Here is a 27,129-nt window from a genome sequence, read left to right as displayed (position 1 = left end):
ATAATGAGTAAGTTAATGCAAGGGCGTTGGCTTGTTTTCTGGTGGGTGGGGATTACTGCATAATGCAGCAGTTAAATAGCATTTTCTTAATCAAAAGTGAGAGCGACAGATTTGCCATTTTGAAAAAGTAGGTGGGGTATGTCCCACCCATGTATAATGAAGCCTGAGCCCCTGAAGTAATGTCAATTATAACATTACAGGGCATGAATCGTCCACTTTGAGGTTCATGGTTTTCAGGACCTGATTGGATCGGACACATGACGGTGCTTGCCGTGGTAGATTGATTAGCACCTGGGACTAATGCTGTTCTTACTCTCAGAATCTCTCAGGAGCGCTGAGCAGTTCAAACCTACTGGATCAAAGCCCGTAAGCAGCATGTCCTCTCTGCTTTCATCTGCAGCTATTTCATCTATATATCTCTCTCTCTCCCCCTTTTCTCTCTCTCCCCCTTTCTCTCTCTCCCCCTTCTCTCTCTCTCTCTCTTTACCCATCTCTCCCCCATCTCTTTCTCCCCATCTCTCCCCCTTTCTCTCTCTCTCTCTCTCTCTCTCTCTCTCTCTCTCTCTCTCTCTCTCTCTCTCTCTCTCTCTCTCTCTCTCTCTCTCTCTCTCTCTCTCTCTCTCTCTCTCTCTCTCTCTCTCTCTCTCTCTCTCTCTCTCTCTCTCTCTCTCTCTCTCTCTCTCTCTCTCTCTCTCTCTCTCTCTCTCTCTCTCTCTCTCTCTCTCTCTCTCTCTCTCTCTCTCTCTCTCTCTCTCTCTCTCTCTCTCTCTCTCTCTCTCTCTCTCTCTCTCTCTCTCTCTCTCTCTCTCTCTCTCTCTCTCTCTCTCTCTCTCTCTCTCTCTCTCTCTCTCTCTCCCTCCCTCCCCATCTTTCTTCTGCCAGTCACACTGTAATGGGGAGAAGACAATGGCACCTGATTGTAAGATCCAGATGGCTTGGACTGAAGGGCTGTGCATGCCTGCGTGCGTGCGTGCCTGTGTTGGTGCGAGTGCACAGGCCTGTTCTCATCCTTGGGTCTCCTCTCCTCCTCCCCTGCACCAGTCCCCCTCTCCTCCTCCCCTGCACCCCCCTGCACCAGTCCCCAGACAGCAACTCTTTAGTTCCTCTCACCATATAAGACATTCAAAACACACGCTCGTCTCCCGCCCCCGGGTGATTCTGTTGTCCTTGAATGTCGGGCGTTGCCTTTTTACTTTCTTTGCGTGTTACCTCTCCATTTTTCCTTCCCCACTGCCATCCCCTGTACTCCCTGTCTGAGAGGGTCTGTCATGTGTGGAACACTGAGGTAAACTACCCACGGTGAAGCAGGAGGCCTCACCCAGCAACAACAAGGCCGTCCTCGCCTCGTTGGTTTGGTCGAAACACTCCCGCGTCGACCCTTCATTGTGTATCTTGGCGGTCCGCTGAACTTCAGCCGTCTTCGGTCACCAGGCTGTCGTCTGTTCACAGGAGTGCCTGTGCTTTGTTTTAAAGGGCGGGTCGACTTTGAGAAAGTAAATACCCATGCCAGTTTGGGGATTTAGGGTAGTTGTTGGAATTGCGTGTGCGTGCGTGTGTGTGTTCTTCATGGTCACATTTCTCTCTGATACTCTCATCTGTCCTCTGGAAGAAAAACCAGCACCATGTATATCAGCATGCTGCCACCCCTCTCACACACACACACACACACACACATTCTTCACATCTTCTGGTTGCTTCCATCTGGCTTCATCTTCCAAGTTGCAGGACCAGTAGATTTAAGAACTTTAGTCAGAGTTGTAGTCTGTGTTTGGCCTAACCTGTGTTTGGTGTGGTCTGTTTCTCTTATCCTTGTCTTCCGTCTCGTCATTTACCGCTTGTCCGGGGGTCGGGTCGCGTGGGCAGCAACCTAAGCAGGGAAGCCCAGACTTCCCTCTCCCAGGCCAGCCGAGAGACATAGTCCCTCCAGCGTGTCCTGGGTCTTCCCCGGGGCCTCTTCCCAGTGTCTCCTTGTCTTCCCTCCTCTCTATTCCTGTCTCTCCATCCCTGACCGCCTCTCCCTCCCTCCCCCCCTCGCTCCCCCTTCCCCCTTTCAGCATAGTTTTGGCGAGGGGAACACTCGGAGCTAGCCTGAACAATCATGTCGCAAAGGGCTTCACATCCAACCACCAACATGTTCTCTGTCTGGCTCCAGGAACATTTCCTTTCGGAAAGTCTGAAAGACACACCAGTGTTCCTGTAGTTGTACAGCTTGCGGTGTGTGGGACTTGATCTGCTATGCTAACCAGGCGAGGGGCCCTGGGGCTGTTGTGGCCGGCTGGCTCTGGGTTTGGTCATTCTGTGTCACTGTGACTGAATGGCTGGCTGCTTCCAGCTGGAGGCCCAGGGCTGGCTGGAGAGACGGTTGTGCTGCGTGTTCACAGCAGGAGTTTGGCCAGACTGGTCTGCAGAACCAAAACAAAACATTTGTTACCGGGTTACTTTTACCCTTCTGAATGTGGGACTTTGAATGAAAGCATGGGGCTGCTGTCGAAAGAGATAGTGTTTGTGTGTCTGTCCGAGAGTGTGTGTGTGTGTGTGTGGGTGCCTTTGATCTTGGGTTATTGAGTGTGTGAAATACGATGGTAAAAAACAGTCATAATTGCACGTGTGATTCCCAATTGAATGTCTGTGTGTGTCTGTGTATACATGTGTGGGTCTCTGTGTGTGTGTGTGTGTGTGTGTGCATTTAGTCATTTAGCAGACGCTCTTATCCAGAGCGACTTACAGTAAGTACAGGGACATTCCCCCCCGAGGCAAGTAGGGTGAAGCCCAAGCACACAACATCATTTGGCACAGCCAGGAATCGAACCGGCAATCTTCTGATTAATAGCCCGACTCCCTAACCGCTCAGCCATCTGACACCTACATGTGTGTATCTGCGTCTGGGTGTTGAGTAAGCCCTTTTGTGGGCAGCCTGGTGTGCCAGACTGCAGTGGCTGATCAATAAGCCATCATAATGGAACAACAGCCCACCACATTCAATACACTCACCTCTCCCTTCAACCCCAATCCTGGTTTATCACACACAGTGTGTATATATGTGTGTTTGTATGTGTTCACACACGCCTGTATACAGCAAATGTGTCTGTGTGTGTATGTATGTGTGTGTGTGTTTATATGCACGCACACACACACACACATCTCCCTGGTGTGTGAACGTGTTGGTGCAGATCAGCCTGTCGTTTTCATCCCACCAGCTTCCCAGTAGGCACTTACTGCTTTGAAAACTACTGTGTACACACACACACACACTTCTACAAACCTAGTCAGCAGTCTTTCAGACATGCACTCTCCTTCATACAGATAATGTCTCACACACACACACACACGTCAGGGTAGATTAATAGAGCGAGGTAGAGGTTGAGGTATATAGGTAGAGGCTGAGGTATGTAGGTAGATGCTGAGGTATATAGGTAGAGGCTGAGGTATATAGGTAGAGGCTGAGGTATATAGGTAGAGGCTGAGGTATATAGGTAGAGGCTGAGGTATATAGGTAGAGGCTGAGGTATATAGGTAGAGGCTGAGGTATATAGGTAGTGGTTGAGGTATATACGTAGAGGCTGAGGTATATAGGTAGAGGCTGAGGTATATAGGTAGAGGCTGAGGTATATAGGTAGAGGCTGAGGTATATAGGTAGAGGCTGAGGTATATAGGTAGATGCTGAGGTATATTGGTAGAGGCTGAGGTATATAGGTAGAGGCTGAGGTATATAGGTAGATGCTGATGTATATAGGTAGAGGTTGAGGTATATAGGTAGAGGTTGAGGTATATAGGTAGATGCTGAGGTATATAGGTAGAGGCTGAGGTAGAGCCCCTACCAGAGCAGGTACTTGTAGACAGATATTTTGTGAAGACTGGGAGAAGAAGGGAGGGGAGGAGGAGAGAGAGGGGGGGGGAGGGGAAGAGAGGGAAGGGAGGGGTGGAAAGGGGAGGGGGAGAGGACAGGGGGAGGAAGAGAGAGGGAGGCGGGGGGCGGAAGAGAGCGGAGAGAGAGGAGGGGGAGGAAGAGCGAGGGGAGGAGGAGAGGGAGGCGGTGAGGCGTGGAGGAGAGTGTGCACTCTGCTGCACAGTGCCTAGCACCCCAGCAGCCCACTTGCAGGCAGACGCTCTCCTCCTCCTCCTCCGTCCTCTCTCTCTCTCTCTCTCCCTCCGATCCTTGGCTCTCTTCCTCCCTCTGCACATCACAGGATCTCGGCATGCTCTCAGACCAGCACTACAAGCATCTCTGCTGACCAAGAAGCTGTGAAGGAACACACACACACACACACACACACACTGAGAGAACCGCATGGGGACTTTGAGCTCAGGACTAGGGGAAGAGTGAAGCATGGATCATGTTGCCAGGTCAGTGGATTTTCTGCTTCGTTTAAACTGATAGAATTGTGTGTGTGTGTGTGTTCTACATGTTTTTCTGTATTGTTACATGTGTCATCATTGGTCATCATCTGTGTGTGTGTGACTGCAGACAGCGTGCCCACGGTGCCGCACATGCCTCCTGTCAGCACATAGCCAGGGGTCAGCCGTGCTCAGAGAGACTCTTTCAGGATCTCTCTCTGCCTGCCTGTCTGTCTCTCTGCCTGTCTTTCTGCCTGCCTGCCTGTCTCTCTGCCTCTCTCTCTCTCTGCCTGCCTGTCTGTCTCTCTGCCTGTCTCTCTGCCTTTCTGTCTGTCTGTCCCTCTGCCTGATTCTCTGCCTGTCTCTCTGCCTGTCTGTTTATCTCTGTCTGTCTGTTTAGGACTCTTTTATTTGGTCTCTGCGCGTCCTCCCTCCCTCCTCCTTTCTGTAATGTGGATTTAGGACAGTGTTCAGTAGAAACAGGTTGTGAATAGAAGGGCTTCTTCAATCAGCACAGTGCTGATCACACCCACACCCTGCTAGCCTCTGCTACCACACACACCCCTACCACACACACCTCTGCTACCACACACACCCCTACCACACACACCTCTGCTACCACACACACCCCTGCTACCACACACACCCCTACCACACACACCTCTGCTACCACACACACCCCTACCACACACACCTCTGCTACCACACACACCCCTACCACACACACCCCTGCTACCACACACACCCCTGCTACCACACACACCCCTGCTACCACACACACACCCCCCTGCTACCACACACCCCCCCCTGCTACCACACACACACCCCCACCTACCACACACACCCCTCCTACCACACACACACCCCTGCTAACCCACACACCCTTATCAAGAGGATCCCCCCCTGTTTGTGTGCGTGTGTTTGTGTGCATGTGTCTGGCTGTTTGCTAGTGTCTGATAGACGAGCTGGTGAGAAAGTTCAGTTTGTCTGGAAAGTAATTGATTCACACTGATGAGGATCATTGTGAACTCTTGTGAACTCCTTTGATTTCTAAGGTGAGGGGCATGACAGAGACGTAATTCCTCTGCTGTGAAATAAAGGCAACAGTTGTGTGTGTGTGTGTGTAGGTGTATGCTCGGGCGTGTGTGTGTGTGTGTGTTGAGTGAGTCTTGAGTGATGCCGGAGGTATTTACGCTGTGAACGATGAGAGGAAAGTGGCTTTAAAAGGATCACTGGAGTGGATCCGCATAGGTGTGTGTGTGTCTCTGCGCGTGCGTGTGCGCGCCCTGCGTGGAGTGAGCGATCAGGCGTCTACTCGGTGCATGATGACACCAGCGCGCTGGGGATGGCGGCTGTGGATGGACTGGGCCTGCCCAGCCCAGCCCATTGGCTCTGCAGTGGTCGTTCATCTTGCCCTGTCAGCTGAGCTGAAGGTCCACAACACCACCGGGACGCACGCACTCCTACAGTCTTCTGCTCCAACCTCCAGCTGCTTGGGCAGGGGACGGCTATAGCTCAGTGGTAGAGCATTTACCTGAGGATGAAGACGTCCCAGGTTCAAATCCCCCCTGGCTATACACGGTCTGCTCAGTGAATACAACGTTGAATGAAGGCCCAGGATTGAAGGTGCAAGGAGTTTTAGGTTTAAACTGCATGCCACACATTGTCTCATTCATTTCAGGCGTGCAGTTATCATTTTTTTCTCTGTGCAAGGCAGAATGGAGTGTTGCATTGCAGTGACAATGCAGAAAAATGCAGCGAGCCAAAGCAAGACACAAGGGGTGCGTGTTGCGTGGGAGTGTTAGCGCAGGCCACTGGTCAACACCAAGGCCATGGGACCGCCACCACATGAATGGCGTCTCTCCAGTTGCGTTGTTTGTCCGCCTCTCTCTCTCCGTCTCGCCACGGTGGCTCCCTCTCCAGCCAGGCTCAGTGATAGGTCAGACAAGCGTCTGCTAAATGAATACATGTAAGAAGTGTTGCTGTTTTCTCCCTCGCCCAGGTCACTTCCTCCCCCGCCGGCCTCCAGTCCTGCCAGCCCTCCAGTGTCCCGTCAGCATGCTCAGTGGATCCTGGAGAATAGAGTCTCATACTGTTTGTCTGCGCAGAATCCCCGGTAGTCAAACATGGAGAGTGTGAGGCGGGGGATGGAGAGGAATACATTTGTGTGTGTGTGTGCGTGTGCATAATGTGTATGTGTGTGTGCATTGTGCGCCCCATGAGTTGTACACAAGGTTAAAGGAGCTGTGAGTAAGAGTGTTGAGGGATCCTTCCTGCAGGCTCAGACAGGAGCTGCTGCTGGGGAGGGCACCAGGAGAGGACCAGCCCTCACACACACACACACACACACACACACACACAGAGGACCAGCCCTCACACACACACACACACACACACACACACACACAGAGGACCAGCCCTCACACACACACACACACACACACAGAGGACCAGCCCTCACACACACACAGAGGACCAGCCCTCACACACACACAGAGGACCAGCCCTCACACACACACATTTCATTATCCGGTGGCTTGGGAGAGTTGTCCAATCAGATTATCCCATTCACTTGACAAGATTCAATTCCAGTAACAAATATTAAGTTAAATTGCAGCACCTGTACACTGCTCCTGCACGTGTCTTCTTGGGCAACACAGAAGCCCCCCCCCTCAACACACACACACAGACACACAAACACACCCTCGTTGATAAACACCATAGAAAATCAGTCATGCAGTGAAATCAGCAGGCTTTCGTTAATAAGCCATGAAGCTGATTCATATTTAGACGTTAAAATGCAAATATGAATCAATAAGCAGGGTTTTTGTTCAGTTTGTTTTGGTTTATTGGTTTTGTTTACCCCAGACGTGTGATGTCACATATGAGAGCAACAGTCACCTTGAATGAACTTGCCTCTGAATTTCCGTTTGCAATTATGATGGAAATAGTGGATTTACTCATGCATGCACCTTTAGTAACGCTGTGGTCCTGAAAACAATCATAGTATTCCTATGTGTGCAGTGTAATTTTGTGTGTGTAATTTTGTGTGAGAGACAGAGAGTGAGGGAGAGACCGGAGGCAAACATGTCTCTCTGTGTGCGTGTGTGTGAGTGTGTATTAGACGACGGCTGTTGTTCACCTTGGTGGAGCGTTCCGCATTTGCATTTGAGTGGCCTAATGATTGGAGGACCGAGGCTAAAATAAGAAGCGATCACCTTGGTCTCACCCCCCGGGCGTCTCCATCCTAGATTCTGAGGCAGACCAGGAAGGAGGGAGAACCAGGGGGACAGAGCGCGCAACGACTGGAGAGGGGGGGGCAGGGGGGGGGGCGGCGAGAGGAAGAGAGGGAAGAGAGGAAGAAAAGGAAGAGAGAGAAGTGTGGCGCCGCAACCTCCATTTCACCAGACTTGGTGTTCTGGACGTGTTTAATGCGTGGCCCACATCTGGCATATTTAGAAACATCTTTTCACTATGGTGGCAGCAAGCGCGTCTGACTTGATAACAGTCATTTATTTATTGTTGCGTTATCTATTCACATGGGTGTGCACGTGCACTGTACACGCGTGCTCTAGGTTGGTGTGCAGACAGCCGTGTGTGTGTGTGTGTGTGTGTGCCTTTGTTACTGTAGGCTACTCTGACTGCTGTGTGTGGTGATTAAGTTGCAAGACACGTCTAGTGCTTAGTATGGAGGAGGCTGCTCCAAGTGTCACAGACACACACACACACACACACACACTGCCTGAACCAGGGACCTGGGTCTAGCCTGCCATCAACACTAACGAGAGATGGATAGACACAGGGAGACCGAGAGACATGAAGGGGTGGGGGTGTAGACACAGAGAGTGTTGGAAGGGAGGGGGGGGGAGAGAGAGAGAGAGAGACTGGGAAACAGACGGAGAGAGAAAGTGGGACGGCTAGAGAGAGTGGGACACAGAGAAAGAGACTGCGAGACATTGGGACACAGAGAGAGAGAGAGAGAGAGAGAGAGAGAGAGAGATGTAGGGACATTGGGACATAGAGCGAGTGCATGTCCTGAGTTTAAATTTCCCCTCACCTAATTCCTCCATCTTAAAGGGACAGGCGACCTAAATGACAAATGCACCTGATTGGATGGTTTGTAGCGTGGCGAGGGTTCGTCCGCCTGACCTTGGCAGTACTAGTGCCTGTGGCGGTGGCACACTCTCCTCCAGCGCGGACGGAGACCCCTGGGTCAACACCGTAGCAAAATACATAGGGTCATTGTAAGGCAGTGAATATTGTTCTGTAGGTGTGTGATGCGTTTTAGCAAATATATCACGTGACAGGTCTAGAGTCCATCAGAGGTTCTAGAATAATATCTAATCAGTGTGTGTATGTGTGTGTTTGTGTGTGTGTGTGTGTGTGTGTGCTCCCAGCAAGGTGACCTGTCAGAGTGCATTTACTCTCCTAGCAGGATCTGCTTGCTATTTATTGTGTGTTTGTTTAGTTGTCGTATGTGTATTGGCGTGTGTGTGTGTGTGTGCATGCGAGCTGTTTCTAACAGGGCAGCAATAATGGAAGCATCAGTGTGTGACAGCGTGAGCTAGTCAAACCACCCCGCAGTAATCACTCACACTGCTTACCCGCGCTGCACGCGTTTTTTTGTGGGCGTTCGTGTGTGTGTGTGCGTGTGTCGTGGGGGGGGGGGGTTTTGTGCGTGTCTGTGCGAACACGTTTGTTGATCTGCCTCCGAAAAAAGAATATTTAAAATGTCTGTCCAACCTGTTCAACCCTTTCCCCCTCATCCTTTCTTCCTCTCCGCCGTCAAGCTCCTTCCATGTCTAGACTCCCTCCTCTAATCCAGCTGTCTCCTCTCAACAGGCTGATCTCACCTGGAATAGATTCAAGAGAGAAAGGGAAGTCATATCTTCGACTGTTCTACCAATGCCCCTAAAACGTGTTTTATATTTTGGGATTTTCTGGCTGGTGTGTGTGTGTGTGTGTCTGTGTCTGTGTCTGTGTGTCTGTGTCTGTGTCTGTGTGTGTGTCTGTGTGTGTGTGTATGCAGGTGTCAGTGTGTATCAGGGCTATTTGGGATCAGACCATCGTTAATGGAAACCCTTCTCTCCTCGCAGCCACCTTGTCACAGCTGGCTGCGTCTGCCTCTCATCCACACATTAGCACCAGCTGCAGGGTGTAAACACACACACACACACCCTGGAGCACACACACGTCACATACACACTCAAATACTCACGCACAATGCACACACTCTAAAACACACATACAAATACACGCACCACGTCACGCACGCACAATAGCTTTGTACATAATTGCATTCACACACATCATCTCTTATCTTCACACACATGTTTATGGAGAACATTACAAAATGGTAAAACTCCACTGGAATATTTGATAGATGAAAGTTACATCCAAACATTCATACAACCAATTCGACCACCATTCATCATCCAGCTAGAACAGACTAGGATGTTTAGGAGCTAGGACTAGGATGTAGCTAAAACAGGACTTGGATGTAGCTAAAACAGGACTAGGATGTAGCTAAAACAGGACTAGGATGTAGCTAAAACAGGACTTGGATGTAGCTAGGACAGGACTAGGATGTAGCTAAAACAGGACTAGGATGTAGCTAGGACAGGACTAGGATGTAGCTAAAACAGGACTTGGATGTAGCTAGGACAGGACTAGGATGTAGCTAAAACAGGACTAGGATGTAGCTAAAACAGGACTAGGATGTAGCTAGGACAGGACTAGGATGTAGCTAGGACAAGACTAAGATGTAGCTAAAACAGGACTAGGATGTAGCTAGGACAGGACTAGGATGTAGCTAGGACAGGACTAGGATGTAGCTAGGACAAGACTAAGATGTAGCTAAAACAGGACTAGGATGTAGCTAGGACAGGACTAGGATGTAGCTAGGACAGGACTAGGATGTAGCTAGGACAAGTCTAAGATGTAGCTAAAACAGGACTAGGATGTAGCTAGGACAGGACTAGGATGTAGCTAGGACAGGACTAGGATGTAGCTAGGACAGGACTAGGATGTAGCTAAGACAGGACATTGTATGGGGAAGCTAGCACATGCGTACAGAACCAGGGCAAATGACCAGACTCAATCAGATTACCCTGTGATAGGGCCAGAGACAAGGAGGAGACCGATAACCCTCTTCTGATTGGCTGAAAGATCTCTGTCTATGTTTGTGTCTGTGTATCATTTGGCATGGACAGTGATGGACGACTTTCATTACTCGTAGATGTCCACTCTATCCTCTCCTACTCCATCCTTACCCTCCCTCCTCATCACGCACAACCACACACACACACACACATAACGCACGCAGGCAAACACACAGACACCCACGCCCTTTGACACACAGCCCTTTCCCAGGAATGAAAACGGCTTCCCCTTCACTGCTCATCAGCCGGCTGGGGATAGGAGGAAGGACGCTCAGCCTTCATCCTCTCTTCTCCCTCACCCTGTCTTCTCCTCTGCTCGTCTTCCCCCCCCCCCCCCTCTCTCTCTGTCTTCTCCACTCCTCCACTTCCTCCACTTCTCCGCCTCCACGAGTCAGTTGTCTTTTGTACTCTCTCTTTCTGTCTCTTTTTCTTTTCTCACTGACTCTTCTCTCCCGCTTATCTCTTTCTATTATGCCTCTTTCTCGTGCCTCTGCTGTAAATCTGCTGTGATCTGTGTCGTCCTTCAGGCACAATCAACTACATTTTAATTCATATTCCACGATTTGACTCCATCCAAGAAAAAGGTCAACCATAATTGCGGAATGCTACGAATGCAGGGAAACAGTCATTTTACGAGTGGAATTTGATGGCAAATTGTGTATTGGTTGATGACTCAGGATGAAGTTATTGGTTGTTCTGCAGAGTCCTCCCTCTCATTGGTCCAGATTAGGAAAGAGAGCCAATCAGAGGTGGAGGTTATGTTGCTGCCGTAGTGCTTAATGGAGCATGGTGTGTTATCATCCAGGACCAGAGGTGCTGTCCACTGTCTCACCCATCTCTTTTTCATCCCTCTCTCTGCCACCTCCCCCCCTCAGGACCCCGCCCACCCCACCCTGACTCCCCCCCCCCCCCCCCTCCTCATTTTCTGACGTTTGTCCTTTCCTTCAACGCGTCCCTCCGTCATCCCTCCATTTCTTAACCCTCAATTTTTCTCCGTCTTTTCTTTTCCCTGTCTCTCTTTCACGCCCCCTCGCTCCCCCCCCCCCCCCCCCCCCCCCCACCGTGTTATCTGCAGAATGTTATGGGCTTCTTAATTGCCGGTGTGGGCTGAATGAAAAGCATTTTATCTCCTTCGTTTTCACACGGCGTTAGAAAGAAAAAACAAATGATGAAACGGAAAATAAAAAGCGACAGGGGCCGGCTTACAGAGAAAGGTCACAGGGAACCAACCTCCTCTCCTTCTTTCTCTTTTACTTTCTCTCTATCTTTCTGTTTTTCCCACGTTCCCCCCCCCCACTCCCTCTCTTTCCCCTTTCTCTCTCTCTAAACATGCACCCCTCCACCCCAGCAGTCCCCTTGTCAGATTTACAGTCTGGCGGCTGGAGGGTTTGATTCAGAGGCACAGAGCGGGGTGAGGGTGAGGGTGTGTCATCCTGCTTGCGTCTGAGCTAGAAGGCTTTATGCAAGGTGAGGAGGTCTGTCACAAGCTTGTAAAACGTTTCAATCAATCTCCAACTAAACAACGCTGGTGTTGGGATTGAGGAGGTCATCAATTCATCCTGGGCCAACAACTCAAATACAAACCTTTTGGCTACAGGGATATTTTAGTATTGAATGATTGTGAGTTGATTAATAGTCGCGTGGATGATTGATGTTGTGTCAAAGGAAACACACACACACGCGCGCAGACAAAGATTTGCATTCGGGTAGAAAGTCTCACATTTCTTTTTCGTTCTTTTGATGGACAGCTGCCTTTGAGGATGTTATCTAACGATTCGTAAATGAGACACTGTTCAGTCTTCAATGAAAAGGCACACACACACACACACACAGAGAGACAGATAAAATAAATCACATTGACCCCCTGGAGCCAATCCGTGCCAGCTAGCCACGGAACGCTACGACCTGGAGACCCAGTGGGTGGGGTTCACAAGACTCCCAGCCCTGGGCAGAGCAGAGGAGCGACGGCTATATTGAGGAGGGAGGGAGACAAACGAAAATGGAGAACAGGGGATTTGGGCTGTGAAGCGAACAGCCAACACGTGTACCTGGCATCCAGTGACATTGTGGACCCTGAGCTCTCCCTGTCCGCACCTTGGTTGTGGAGTTAGAAGGCTCCCCCTGCCTCCTAGTAGACCTGGAGCACGTCTGCGAGCTAGTGATCAGATCAAGTTGCCTGATCGATTTCTCGCCGTGCCAAATGACGTTGTGTCCTTGGGCAAGGCACTTCACCCTACTTGCCTCAGTCTGGATAAGAGCGTCTGCTAAATGACTAAATGTAAATGTAAATGTGCAAGGAACCTCTGTGTAGACCTGAACGTGTGTGTGTCGGAATGTGTGTCTGTGTGGATGTCTGAATGTGTGTGTGTGTCTGCCTGCCTCCCTCTATAAGCCCCAGCTCAGCATCTTGATGGCAGAGTAATTGCACTCATGTAATATGGAACAGGACCTCTCTGCAGGCCGGCGAGCCAGACAGGTGCAATTGAGCCATCACAGGAAACCTGCTGGTCGTTTACACAAGCAGGCCCAGCACGTCGCCTGTGGTGCTGGGGTCTCCCAGAGACACTGTACCCCTGGAGGGGGCAGGGGAGGCAAGGGGGGAGAGGGGAGGGAGTCTGAAATCACCATGGAGAACGGCACTGGGTGCTTTTCTCAATGAGGCCACACGGCGTGTAAATTGTCAATGTTATGCTAAAACCTAGACCTCTCCTCCCTCTGTCATTTCCTCCCCCCCTCCCTGCTTGCAGAGCGCATCAGGCAGCGCTATGGGGAGCTGGCCGGGGAGCTGCTGTGTGTGGAGCTGGAGAAGGAGAAGCAGGGTCTGGGCCTGAGCCTGGCCGGGAACAGGGACCGCTCTCGCCTCAGCATCTTCGTGGTGGGCCTGAACCCCGGGGGGGCCGCCGCCAAGGACGGGCGCATCCGCGTGGGGGACGAGCTGCTGGAGGTGGGGTCCCCCGCCCCCGTGACACACACGCACACACAAATATATACACACCATGCACACACACACACTTTTTGTAAGCCTTGACTGGTAGGACATAATGACAGAGGTACAGAGAGTACCAGAACGTCAGATGGCTGAGCGGTTAGGGAATCGGGCTAGCAATCAGTAGGCTACTGGCTCGATTCCCGGCCGTGTCCTTGGGCAAGGCACTTCACCCTACTTGCCCTTGGGGGGGATGTCCCTGTACTCACTGTAAGTCGCTCTGGATCAGAGTGTCTGCTCAATGACTACATGTAAATCCCAGGGGTTAGAGGGTCATATCCCTAAAGCGTCTTTTCATGAGCCACACACCACGCCCACCACGCTTTGCTGTGGGAGTTGTGCAAGTCTGTCTCAAGGTCGAATGTTTTGGACGTGAAGCCTTCGCTCGTCCCCCTGACTGCCTCTCGCCCCCACGGCTCTTCCAGAATAGTCTCTCCCAAGGTCGGGTGTTTCGGCTGCCACCCCCCCCCCCCCCCCAGCCCCTCTTAATGTGACGGTGCTTCGTAAAGGTGGGGCACGAGTCTCCCCTGCAGGATGGAGCAGAAGAGCTTCCATCACTGCCACTCTGACAGAGAGAGAGAATCAGTGCCCCTCGGCACCAGGGCATCCATCACACAAGACGAGAGAGAACAGGGTGTGCGTGTGTGTGTGTGTCTGTCTGCGTGAATGTGTGTGTGTGTGTGTGTCTGTCTGCGTGAATGTGTGTGTCTGTGTTTGTGCATCACTCCCAAAAGCCATGTGATGAAAGCCACAGGGACAAAAATCGAACATTTGTTTCACCTCATGTGAATGCCTTTCTCTCCCTCTCCTCATCAATTTATCTCAACTGTCCATTATCCTCCCCTTATTTGCTAGAATCCTCTCTGGTCGCCCTTTGTTCAAGTGTCTTGTGTCGTATGTAGAGGGGTCGACAAGAGCAAAGAGACCAGGCAGAAAAACAAATGATTGAAGTGTTTGGTTTGAGCAGTAAGCCTTTGGAACTCTTCAAGGAAAAGTTTGTCCTTTGAACACTGTCACAAAACATTTAGAGCACTGTCACAATGCCATCAGAGGATTGTCATGATGATGTCACAATGCCGTTTGAGGGTTTTCATAATGTCGTCTTAAAATCATCCGAATACAATTACTGTCTTTATGCCATTGGAAGACAATTATAGTCATATTTTTCATATATCTCAGCCACAATGCATAATGCAGTGGAAATGAACACTTCCCAAAACCTTCATAGCACACTGTTTTTTTTTTTTTATTGATTATTTTTAGCTTTTGGGAACACCCCTTTATGGCAGTCTAGGAGAAGTCCCTTCAAACATAAGTTAACAATGACAACTGAATGCAACAATGGAGGCTGTCTCTGTCGAGCTGAATACCACAGATCCTTTGACGGTCTCATTGTTAAGTCTGATTGTCTGACATGAATTCAGATCCATGTATCTTTCTAGAGCCTCGTGTCTTTCATCTTGTCTTCCTCCCTCCCTTTGCTGCCTCCATCCTCCCTCCGTCATGCTCGCTCGACTCATTTCAACAGTCTCAGTAACGCCATGAAAAATGTATGTTGCCGACAAGCTGCAACCGAGGCAACGGCACTCACCACACACACACACGCACACCCCACACACACGCACACCCCACACACACACACACCCCACACACACACACACACATACACAATAATACGCTAATTTACCCCCACAGGGATTCTCTCAAGTCTGCACACACCCTTTATGTACTTATCACTGGCTCAAGCTGCCCCACAGCTCAGCGAAGGCGCTTTCGCTTCGGTGACGGCCTGTAGGGTTGGTCTGCCTGTTACCGGGTAGATTAGCATCTCGGAGCGCGGAAGCTAAGCTGCCCATTGGTTGCACGTTCGGAGGTGATGGCTGTTTGAGGATCCTCCCATGGACGGGCCGGGCAGGCGACGTCTGCAGCAGCGCAGCCAAACGCCTGCCGGCCCTTTGGGCGAGCGCTTCATTCGTAAACAAACATCAGACGCGTCGGTGCAATCGCTGTACACGGACGAAACGGTCGAGGAAACGAATAGTCGCGTGCGCGTTCTTCTGTGTGTGTGTTAGTTTTTCGTCTACGTGTGTGTGTGTGTGTGTGTGAGGAGGACGTGCACACAGTGTGACCCCCCCCTTCCCCCCCTCAGGTGTGTGTTTGCCTCATGGTGTTTCTGTCCCTCAGATCAACAACCAGGTGCTGTACGGACGCAGCCACCAGAACGCCTCCGCCATCATCAAGAGCGCCTCCTCCAAGGTCAAGATCATCCTCATCAGGTAACACCAGCCCACCCTCCCTGTTACACTGCCCTAAACTACAGCTAGTGTCCCTGTTACACTGCCCTAAACTACAGCTAGTGTCCCTGTTACACTGCCCTAAACTACAGCTAGTGTCCCTGTTACACTGCCCTAAACTACAGCTAGTGTCCCTGTTACGCTGCCCTAAACTACAGCTAGTGTCCCTGTTACACTGCCCTAAACTACAGCCAGTGTCCCTGTTACACTGCCCTAAACTACAGCCAGTGTCCCTGTTACACTGCCCTAAACTACAGCCAGTGTCCCTGTTACACTGCCCTAAACTACAGCCAGTGTCCCTGTTACACTGCCCTAAACTACAGCCAGTGTCCCTGTTACACTGCTCTAAACTACAGCCAGTGTAGTGTCCCTGTTACACTGCCCTAAACTACAGCTAGTGTCCCTGTTACACTGCCCTAAACTACAGCTAGTGTCCCTGTTACACTGCCCTAAACTACAGCTAGTGTCCCTGTTACACTGCCCTAAACTACAGCTTGTGTACCTGTTACACTGCCCTAAACTACAGCTAGTGTCCCTGTTACACTGCCCTAAACTACAGCTAGTGTCCCTGTTACACTGCCCTAAACTACAGCTTGTGTACCTGTTACACTGCCCTAAACTACAGCTAGTGTCCCTGTTACACCACCCTAAACTGTAGCTAGTGTCCCTGTTACACTGCCCTAAATTGTAGCTAGTAAACTACAGCTTGTGCCCCAGTCACACAACCCTAAACTATCGTCCAACAGTGTCCCCATTCTAAGGTGGTTTTAAAAGTGTTCAAGCCTGCCTCTCACCATCTGCTGTTGTCGTATACAGCCTTTCCATTCAGAGTCCTTCGAAATGAAGGTGTAATGAGGCGTTGTCAGAACACGGTGTTCCTGAAGACTGTCCCGCTCCCTTCCCTGTCTCACACAGAGCAGATATAAGCACCTGCCACCACCATTAGCCTCCTTGCTCCATTACTCACCGCAGAACAGCCGCGGTTTGGGTGTCAGCTGAAGGCTTTGTGGGGCTTTAGCGATGGGAGGAAGGAGGAGGGAGGGAGAGAGGGAGGCAGTGAAGAGGGAGAGATGAAGTGCGCTTATTAATGCATTGTTTTCATCCTTTTAGGGCCTATCTACCCTCTCCATCTCTGTCTTTACCACTAGAGATTTATTTTAAGTCCAACTACCTTCCTATGGCTATTATTCCCCTCTCATTTGTATTCTTTCTCTCTCTCTATCTCTCTCTGTCCCCATCTCTCCATTCCTCCCTCCTCCTCAATCCCCCCGCTCTCCAAGGCTCTTCCTGGCTAATCACGTCTCGGTAGGGGGAGCGGGGGGACCGTGGAGAGCAGGGCCCAGTTCATTTCCTCCCCTCACGCAGTCTCTTTAAGTCTCTGTAATTGAGCTCAGCGGGGCCCAGCCAGTCACCTGTGGGGCCGGTCATATTAAAAGACGGGGGGAATGGATCTGGCCGGGAGGAAAGGACAGAAGAGGTCGTAATGGAGGATGTCAGGTTAAAGTGATTGCTTGCAGTGATTTTTTTATTGGTGGTTGGTGGATGGTTGTTAGAAACTGAACTCTTGGGTGAGGTGTTGGACAGTTAAGATGCGCTCCTATTTTTTGTTGCATCCATCCTACAGGCCTAGCCTGTAAGCCTCTCCATCAGGTCATCCATGCTCTGTCAGTACCAGTCCACCAGAAAGCAGCCAATCAGCAGCTTGACCTGTAAAACAAGCTCCCCCTCACACCCGCGGGTCAGAGGTCAACAGCCGTCACGTCAGCTCTGACAGGAGAACGTTCACGTGAACAAACTCAGTCAGGACACAGGCTCCTCTGCATGGTGTCATGGTGGGCTAGGAGTCCTAGCCTAGGACTTGGGGTTCGTTGTCTGGAACAGTGCTCAATGTATGTGTACATCTTTGATTGGGCTAAGGCAGGAGCGTAGGTGTGTTTTCACACGTGGCGGGGCAACTTTTCCGATGCGGCCATTAAATGTACTTTCCGTGATATCAAGTGTGATGGGGGGGTGGGGTGGGGGGGGAGTGGCAGATGAGCCGTTTTGAAAGTCCCACCCGTGTGTAATGAAGCTGAGTGGATGCCGAGTGTGGATGATCGTCCCGTGACCTCTTCTAAGTAGCTCTCTGAAGTCTTCCCCCCAGTCACGGAGAGGCTGTTACTGTGAAGCCGGAGAAAGGCTTGTTTTCCCCCGGACACTGGTCAGGTGTGGAGAGGACCAGGTCACGGCGTGTCGGAGCTTCCATTACAAGACGTCCCCCCGAGGCCGCCTGTGAAAGATTTATACCTGGCCAGGGGTCGGGATGGCAACGAGCCTCGCTGCCCAGACAGGATGCCTCCCAGATCAAAATCGCCATGGAAACAAAAGCGGGGGGGGGGGGGGGGGGCGGGCGAGGGGGACTTGAAGATGACGGTTCAGAGCTGGTGTGACTCACCAAGCTGGTGTCTCTCTCCGCACATCCCGGGGAGCTTAGCGCTGCGACACGTGCGCTCAGGGGTCCACAAACATGTCCCCAAACAACGGCATTTCCCGTGACTACTTCCTGTAACAGTGCTTCTTGTAACATCACTTCCTGTAACAGTGCTTCCTGCAGACGTTTGCATGCCTGTTAGCAGTGGGTCTGTCTGTGCCGGGTGTCGACAGGATGCTACAGATTGATAGATCTATAAATTGTCTCTGTCCTCCAGCCTGCCCTCACCTTCACAAAATAGGAAGAGGAAGAAAAAAAAACACATTAACGGTAATTGGAAAAGGGTCACTTACTGGTCAGACAATAAAGACAATAAAGGGAGGGAAGGAGGGAGGGAAGAGAGAAGAGAGATCTAGGGAAAGAGGGAAAACAAGGTTGGGTGGGGGGTGGCGGCAATGAGCAGTGAACGAGTGGGAGGAGGCGAGAGGGAGAGAGAACAGAAGAGAAGTCGTAAGAGAGGGAGGGAGAGCAGGAACAGGGACGAGGAGAGAGGGGTAGACCGTGAGCGGATCCTAGCGCACCTTGTTGTCCAGAGAAGGGAGGCCAACTCCCTCCTCACAACCACCTGAACTCCACAGAGACAGGAGAGGGGGTCGGTGCTCCCCTCCCTCCCCCAGACGCCAGCCGACCGAGGGCGTGGAGGAGAGCCACGAGCCCCCTGCACTAACGCTAACCGGGAGAGCGTACACACCTGGGAGAACGGGAAGGAACGGGCGGGAAGAACGAAAACAGAACTCTGCACAGAACAACACGAGAGCAGAGGAGGATCGACAAGGATCTCTCCAGGAAACCACCCCGGAAGCTCAACGTTCTGATGTCGGGAGACCCGGGCTCCATCCATGATCCCTGCGGGCTTTCTTTCTGAGCGAGGGCTCGGAGCTTTGCCCCTGCGCCGGCACTAAGAGGAGAAGGGGCGGGCGGGGGGGCTGGAGAAAGGACCAGGCGAAGACAGCAGATGGGCACTGAGGAGGAGGAGTGAAGGCTGGGGCGCTGGAGGCTGCTGAACAGGGAAGGAACCCGTGAGGAAGACGAGGATCAGGAAGTGAAAGAAGATGGAGGGGTCCTACGGCTGGAGTTGTACTGGTGTTGAAGGCTTGTAACCACCCCGTCCTCAGTTAATGCCTCTCAGGTGAAGTGGTGTCATCGAGCAGGACTACGTGTGAAGTGGTGTCATCGAGCAGGACTACATGTGAAGTGGTGTCATCGAGCAGGACTACATGTGAAGTGGTGTCATCGAGCAGGACTACATGTGAAGTGGTGTCATCGAGCAGGACTACATGTGAAGTGGTGTCATCGAGCAGGACTACATGTGAAGTGGTGTCATCGAGCAGGACTACATGTGAAGTGGTGTCATCAAACAGGACTACATGTGAAGTGGTGTCATCGAACAGGACTACACGTTGAGTCATTAGACGGGACAACAGGTGACATCAGTTTTGGGGACTGATCGTGACGCGCTGTGGAGAGATGCCTGTCTTCACTCTCCTCTGCTGCTCTGGGTGATATGTCTTTCACTGTTTACATCAACCTTTACATTATATAGCCCTTTACATACACATTTACAATATAGCACCGAACATATACTTTTCAAAAAAAGCACTTTACATATACCTTCACAAATAATAATTGATATGTACGTTTACAATGTAGCCCATACTTGGCTTTGGAATGTTGTCAGCAGCAGAGTTTAGAAATGGAAAAAATATCCCCCAAATGATGTCCACGCTAGGAAGGATCACCTGGTAGTTGAGGAGGATATCAAACCGCTGTTGAATCCACTGATGCCATCTCATCATTCCTGTCACACGCTTCGTCTTGCTGAATAAATATTAGGCTGGTTCCAGATCAGAGCCCGGGATAATGAAGATGAATATCTGTGCACTTCTTACCTTTCACCTTCACTCATGCTAATTTGGGCTGAGACCCAGATGGCTTGACTGAATGTCAAGTCTGCGAATCAAACAGAGGCCGTGTCGGACGCGCTAGCCGGCGCTCTCCGGTGCTCTCTGGGTCCTGAGGGCGAAGCCGCGGCATATGCCGCCGCGCGTCTCCCGGCAGGTGTCTCCGCGAGGGCGCGGGGGATTCGCGCGGGAATGTTTTTGTCGTCGTCGTCGCCGCGTTGGTCTATCTGATCCCAGCCTGTGGCTCAATAGCATACAAGAGGGAACCGTTGTTGATTTGCCGCCCCCGTGTTTTCTCAACCGAACTCCGCGGGGAGGAGAGGGTTTATGTAATATCTGTCTGCTCTGATATGTTCTGTACCCACACCCCAGCCCCCACCCCCCAGCCCCCCACCACCAGCGCTAGTCTTCCCCACGGCGCTGTGAGCTAACACACCGTCTAAATGTTGTATTTTCCCCTCCTCCCAGTGCACACGCCAGAATAGTCTTATTAGCAGCTGCCAGGGAGACGTAAGGGAGGGCTGGTGGACGCAGGTCCCCTGAACATATGGCTGAGTGTCTCCGTCACACTGGGAGCACGTCAGAGACGAGCTCTACCAGCTACCTGCACCGGGCTCTGACTGCATAGACGGAGGAGAGAATGGAGGAAAGCTTCTTAAAGACGTTTGTCAAATAGAATCAAGTTCAAATCAAGTACGGCAGGGTCATTGGTTGTGCGTGGAGGTGTATTGTCGGTGATGGCAGCTTCTCTCTGCTGGACACCAGAGGATGGTGAGGGTAACCTTTCGCTAAAGCTGCACCATGCTGCTGGACAGACCTTGCTCTTGGGACAAAGGCTCTTGATGTGAGGATCAAAGCTGGTTGTGAGACACACGTCCAGCATAGTCCCATCAGGTTGCACGGTATACATGCAGCAGGAAGAGACATTACCTGTGGTTTACTGTGTGAGATCACCCCCAAAAAATGACAAGAATATAGGATGGTCTTTGGTTGTTTAGTGGAATAGCAAATAGTCAAGCAGGCTGTATACAGTACGCCAGGTCCAATCCTCGAATGACCATTTCTCTCTCTCCTTTTTCCAATCTGTCGCTCCTTGGTTCCGCCTTCCAATCCCTCCGTAGGAATGAAGATGCTATCAACCAGATGGCTGTGCCTCCCTTTCCTAACCCACCTGCTGCCCTCCCAGTCGCTGAGGTAACACACACGCTCATGCACACTGCTTCACACTTTACACACACATACACACGGTCTGACGTTAACAAACCAAAAAAAACGGTATCTCTATTTTCCCTTACGTTTTTTCTCCATACAAGCTATTCATACCCAGTCTTTACATGTTGCCTCCTTATCCACGCAAGCTTTTTATATTGTAGGCCAGTTCCATCGTCATTTCTAGAACATTGTGTTGTGACTCTCCCCTCCAGGTCCCCCCCCCAACCCCGGTGGTTCAGCCCCCCTCAGAGAAGCCCCGGGCCCCAGACACTCCGGCCCTCACCCCTGAGATGGCCCCAGGCAAGGTACAGGACCGGAGCCCTCGCTGTTGCAGACTGGAACAGATTGTAGTTAACTGTGTTTCTCAAGGCTTGATGCAAGGACACACTTTGGTACTGAGACAGTCAAATTCAACCCTGGTTTTGGACGATCGCACTGACATACTCTCTCTCTCTCTCTCTCTCTCTCTCTCTCTCTCTCTCTCTCTCTCTCTCTCTCTCTCTCGCCTCTCTCGTTTTCTCCTCTCTTTCTTTATTGTTCTCTTTCTCACCTCTCTCTCTTTCTCACCTCTCTCTTTCTCACCCCTCTCTCTCTCTATATATATTTCTCACCTCTCTCTCTTGCTCACCTCTCTCTCTCTTTCTCACCTCTTTATCTCTCTCTCTGTCTCTCTCATTCTTTCTCGTTCCATACGGCTCTCACTCCTTCTTTTACTCTCGTTCACCCCCCCCCCTGCTGCTTCCCAGGAGCAGGTGTGTGGAGGGTCCACCGCCGAGCTCGTCTCCAGAGACGGCGGCCCCAAGAGCCTTCGAGAGGGGGAGACGGTGTCCAAGGTCAGCCCCTCCGTGTCACTTCCTCTCTCACCCTTCCTCTTAATTGAAACAACTCCTGGACAGAAACAAGAGAGGGTTAGGGTTAGGAGCTCAGTATTGGATCATCGACAGTCGACCCAATACTGTTTAATCCACGAGGTGTCTTTTGTGTGTGTGTCATGTTTTTTTGTCACACACAAGTTCACACACTTATCAAGTTCTTCCAGACAGTTTGTCTTTGTCTCAGCCAAGGTTGTCTCCGTACTAGCTGAACATTGTCAGTCTTGTGAAGTCTTTTGAGTCTGCTTAAAAGTGTTTAGTGCCCCGAGTGATTCTCTGTTTCTCATCTTTCGTTAACCTAGAAACCTGCTTACTGCGTCTGACTGAATAGGGCCACGGGTTTTACTTCTTGTCCTAACCCTCTCTCTCTCTCTCTCTCTCTCTCTCTCTCTCTCTCTCTCTCTCTCTCTCTCTCTCTCTCTCTCTCTCTCTCTCTCTCTCTCTCTCTCTCTCTCTCTCTCTCTCTCTCTCTCTCTCTCTCTCTCTCTCTCTCTCTCTCTCTCTCTCTCTCTCTCTCCCCCTCTCTCCGTCTTTCTCCCTCTCATCCCACTCCCTCCCTTTTCTCTCTCATTCTCCCTCTCTGTTTCTCTCCTCCTCTCCTTGTCTCTCTCCCTATACCTTTGCCACTGCATACTCTACCTCCCTCTGTGTGTGTGTGTGTGTGTGTGCGCGTTCGCTCTCCCCAGAAGCTGAGGTCGTCCGAGAAGGTTCCAGAGAGCAGCGAGAGTGTTCCTCAGACAGGCCCTGGCCCGCAGGAGAAGGTGAGAGGAGGACCGGGTAGATACGGGGCTCCGCTTCAAATGAGCTCCCGCCGGAGCCTTCCTGAAAGGCCCACTTTCACACAAGCTCCCTAAAGAGAGCAGGTGTCTTCACAGTATCAGACCACCTCAGTTTAATAGTGGATGAGAACATACAAAATTCATCTTAAGGTGGCACTTTCGAGCGAAAGCAGAACGTAAAAGAAAATGTTGTCGTGTGTGTGTGTGCGTAGACTTCCAGCTTGCCCAGGGTCTCTGGGAGCTCCAGCAAGCTGCCAGCGAGGCCTGCCGATGGGCCCCTGTCTCCCCTGGCCCCCTCCCCTCTGCCCCTCACCAGCCCTGCCCTCCCCTCCAGCACCAGAGGTAGGCGCATCACGCTCACATTGACTTAGGATCGTCAGTGCCGTCACTGCTACCCTTCGATAAAACAGCTGTCACCCACTTGTGAGGGCGTCGCTTCCCGGGCGATTCTATTTCTAACCTTTTGTGAATGTTCACTTGGTTCATCCCTCCCTCTGCTTGGTCCTGTCCACAGACCCTGCTACGTGCCCCATCGTGGCAGGCCAGGAGACGGTGATAGAGATAGCTAAGGGCCGCTCCGGTCTGGGCCTCAGTATCGTAGGGGGCAAAGACACCCAGCTGGTAAGACCCCCCCCCCCCCAAACACCCAGTAACCCTCAGCGACCAGCCTGCACTGACACACACACACACGTACACATACAGGGGCCGCCTGAGGGCAGTGTGTGAAGCAGGGGTTATCCGCAGCGTCATGCAGGGCCCTGGGGGGAGACCGGACTGACTGAGAGGCACCTGTCCTCTTCTGTGAGATCTCCCCTGGCCGCGCCCTCCACATCTCCCTCTCTTCCCTCTCCACCCCCTCTGCCCTCGTTCCCCTGCCTCTCAGTCTGAGGGGTTCGACTAGCTGCCTGGAACCCAGTGCTGCTGCATTATGGATAATGCGGATCATATTGATTTAGCTCCTTCAGTGGCTCCGCAGTGATGTGATTTCACTCCTGATCCCTCACGGAAAATTACTTTTTATTTCTGGCTGTTTCCATCTCTTTCTTTGTCCGTCTCTCTACCTCTCTGTTACCCTATTTCTCTATAATATATGTGTCTGTTTCATTCCCTCTCTACTTTTATCCCTCCCTTACTCTCTCTCTCCCTCTCTCCTTGTTTCGCTCCATCCCTTCTTTTTTCTCACATCCCAACTTCAATCTCTCCACCTTTTCTTTCCCTCCTCTTCCCCCCCCCTCTCTCTCTCTCTCTCTCTCGTTGTCTTTCCTCTCTCTCTCCCCTCCACCCCTCTCTCCCTCCTCCACTCCTCTCTCTCCTTCTTTCCTCTCTCTCCTCCCTCCCCCTTCCTCTCCCTTCCTCCTCTCTATCTTTCTCTCTCCTTCTTTCCTCTCTCTCCTCCACCCCTCTCCCTCCCTCTCTCTCCTTATTTCCTCTCTCTCTCTCTCTCTCTCTCTCTCTCTCTCTCTCTCTCTCTCTCTCTCCCCTCCCTCTCCCTCTCCCCCTCCCCCTCCCCCTCCCCCTCCCCCTCCCCCTCCCTCTCTCTCTCTCTCTCTCTCTCTCTCTCTCTCTCTCTCTCTCTCTCTCTCTCTCTCTCTCTCTCCCTCCCTCCCCAGGATGCCATAGTGATCCATGAGGTGTATGAGGAGGGTGCAGCTGCTCGAGATGGCAGACTCTGGGCTGGAGACCAGATCCTGGAGGTCAGTCTTCACAAACGTCTGTCTCTCTTTCTTTCTCTCTTCTTTTGTCTCTCTCTCTCCCTTCCTTTCTTTCCGTATAATTTCCATTCCCATTCTGTAGTGGGTCTTTAACCTGTGTGACAAGGTGACAGAGGGGCTTATCTCACCTCTGATCTCACCTCTGGCTCTCACATCATTGCTCATCACGCCACAATCAACCCAGCTAATCTTTGACGATGACGCCCTCTACTGGACTAAATGAATATCTTACTGCTAGGAGACAACAGTTGGTTTACCTTTATCTCAGTATAATTGTCTGGTAGCTCTGTTTTCAACATACAGGCAGGGACAGTAGTTTAGAGAAATGAGTGGGTGATGTTTTGGGTGTGAATGAAGGCCTTTGCGATCACAAGTGTGTGTGTGTATGTATATTTGAAATAAACATACATGCTTGTGTGTACAGTATGTGCATTAATTCCTGTGCAAAGTCCAGTGTGTGTATATTAACGTGTGTGTGTGTGTATTAACGTGCGTGCCCGTTCTCCAGGTGAACGGGGTGGATCTGCGCGGCGCCGCCCACGAGGACGCCATCGCCGCCCTGAGGCAGACCCCGGCCCTGGTGCAGCTGGCCGTCCTGAGGGACGAGGCGCAGTACCGCGACGAGGAAAACCTGGACGTGTTCCGCGTGGAGCTGCAGAAGAAGAGCGGACGAGGCCTGGGCCTCAGCATCGTGGGGAAGAGGTACACTAGCTCACCTGAGGACGCTAGCTCGCCCGGGGACGCTAGCTCGCCCGGGGAAGCTAGCTCGCCCGGGGACGCTAGCTCGCCTCGGGGACGCTAGCTCGCCCGGGGACGCTAGCTCGCCTCGGAGACGCTAGCTCGCCTCGGGGACAGTAGCTCACCCAGGGACACTAGCTCACTCCAGGGACGCTAGCTCGCCCTGGGACGCTAGCTCACCCCAGGGACACTACCTCACCTCAGGGACGCTAGCTCGCCCTGGGACGCTAGCTCACCCCAGGGAATGCTACCTCACCTCAGGGACGCTAGCTCACCCAGGGACGCTAGCTCGCCCAGGGACGCTAGTTCACCCCAGGGACGCTAGCTCGCCCAGGGACGCTAGCTCACCCAGGGACGCTAGCTCACCCAGGGACCTGTGTTGGACCACAAGCAGCTTCCCCCTTGCCTCTTCTCTCCTCCTCTCTTCCATCCTCCAAACCCTCTCCTCTAATCTGCTCTTTCTCTCTGTTCCCTCTCCTCTCTCCTGTCCTCCATCTCCTCCCCCCCCCTCCTCCTCCTCAGGAATGGTACGGGTGTGTTCATCTCGGACGTGGTGAAGGGGGGCGCGGCGGAGCTGGACGGACGTCTGATGCAGGGGGACCAGATCTTGTCGGTCGACGGGGACGACATGAAACAGGCCTCGCAGGAGACGGTGGCCGCCATCCTCAAGGTCAGAGGTCACGCGAGCACTTTTAGACTGTCAGGCCACACCCTCAAAACCTAACATTTACATCTACAGACTGAATTTTTTTTTTACTTGTCTCTGTAAGATAAGACTGAAGTAGACAGTAAGTCAGTAGTTCCTACAGAAAAATAATAATTTAACACTTTCATTCAAATCCACCACAGATTAAATATTCACCAATCCTAAAACTCAATGTGCCTCACAATTGAATCTTTCATTTCCTCTGGAACAAATAACGTGATTTGAATCGAATATGCCAAGAGGCTCCCTATATTTTCACCACCAGAGGGCGCCATTGTTCCAGCCACAAGGCTGCCACTGTAGAAGGCCTACAAGCCTGCATGCGGGTTAACGCTGCCTATACTGGTGTACTAGGGAAGAGCACAGACAAGCACACCTGCTCCAGCAGCAGGGGGTGGAGACTGTGGGCTGTGTTTATCAGACACAACCTCTGTAGGGTGATGTACACACTCCACTGCCACAGCCCTGTGTGTGAACCAGGAGGCCTGTGGATGAAAAGGATCAAACATAAATGTATTTTTCTACTATGTTGACGTGTTTAGTTCGTGTGGTTGAGGTGTGTGCCAAGCAGCAGTGATTGTTAACATCACGCACATATACCACGGAGGCTGATCTGTAGTCACGGTTCAAGGACAGTTGAAGGGAAGGGACGTTTTCAGACTTGAAGGGCGGCTTGGTCCACAGCTCATCTTCTGGCCTTCCACGGACCATTTCATTGAGTTTTATTGACATTACATTTGACTCATTGAGCAGACCCTTTCATCCAAAGCGATGTACGAGTATTGCAGACAGGGCACAGAAGAAGATCCAGCTACGTTCTACGGTATTTCGGTGGTCAGAGTCAGGGAACCGTCTCTGTATATAATCTGTATTCAGATTTGAAGGGGCTTCTTGGTCCACAGTTCCCCACCCTGGCTGTGTGTCACCACCCCGCCTGCTAGCAGCCTGTCTCCAGGGTGGTGG

The 27,129-nt window shown here is 51.6% G+C and overlaps 1 protein-coding gene across 2 annotated transcripts in view; it reads left to right on the top strand.

Annotated features, from left to right (window-relative positions):
• Nucleotides 1-27,129, top strand: part of patj (PATJ crumbs cell polarity complex component) — a 79,242-nt gene that overhangs the window by 43,406 nt on the left and 8,707 nt on the right. For both annotated transcript variants that reach the window (XM_084676360.1, XM_084676359.1), the window contains exons 30-40: nucleotides 13,244-13,440; nucleotides 15,667-15,758; nucleotides 21,269-21,341; nucleotides 21,572-21,664; nucleotides 22,106-22,192; nucleotides 22,918-22,992; nucleotides 23,223-23,352; nucleotides 23,525-23,631; nucleotides 24,621-24,704; nucleotides 25,231-25,424; nucleotides 25,983-26,130. In XM_084676360.1, the coding sequence (XP_084532486.1) occupies nucleotides 13,244-13,440; nucleotides 15,667-15,758; nucleotides 21,269-21,341; nucleotides 21,572-21,664; nucleotides 22,106-22,192; nucleotides 22,918-22,992; nucleotides 23,223-23,352; nucleotides 23,525-23,631; nucleotides 24,621-24,704; nucleotides 25,231-25,424; nucleotides 25,983-26,130 (1,280 nt within the window). The remainder of the gene's footprint in view (nucleotides 1-13,243; nucleotides 13,441-15,666; nucleotides 15,759-21,268; nucleotides 21,342-21,571; nucleotides 21,665-22,105; nucleotides 22,193-22,917; nucleotides 22,993-23,222; nucleotides 23,353-23,524; nucleotides 23,632-24,620; nucleotides 24,705-25,230; nucleotides 25,425-25,982; nucleotides 26,131-27,129) is intronic.

The sequence above is a fragment of the Hypomesus nipponensis genome, chromosome 16, assembly GCF_054491055.1.
Source record: "Hypomesus nipponensis isolate SF chromosome 16, ASM5449105v1, whole genome shotgun sequence".
NCBI classification, from domain to species: domain Eukaryota; kingdom Metazoa; phylum Chordata; class Actinopteri; order Osmeriformes; family Osmeridae; genus Hypomesus; species Hypomesus nipponensis.
Note: the sequence above shows the minus strand (reverse complement) of the source record. Positions and strands in the feature narration are given on the sequence as shown.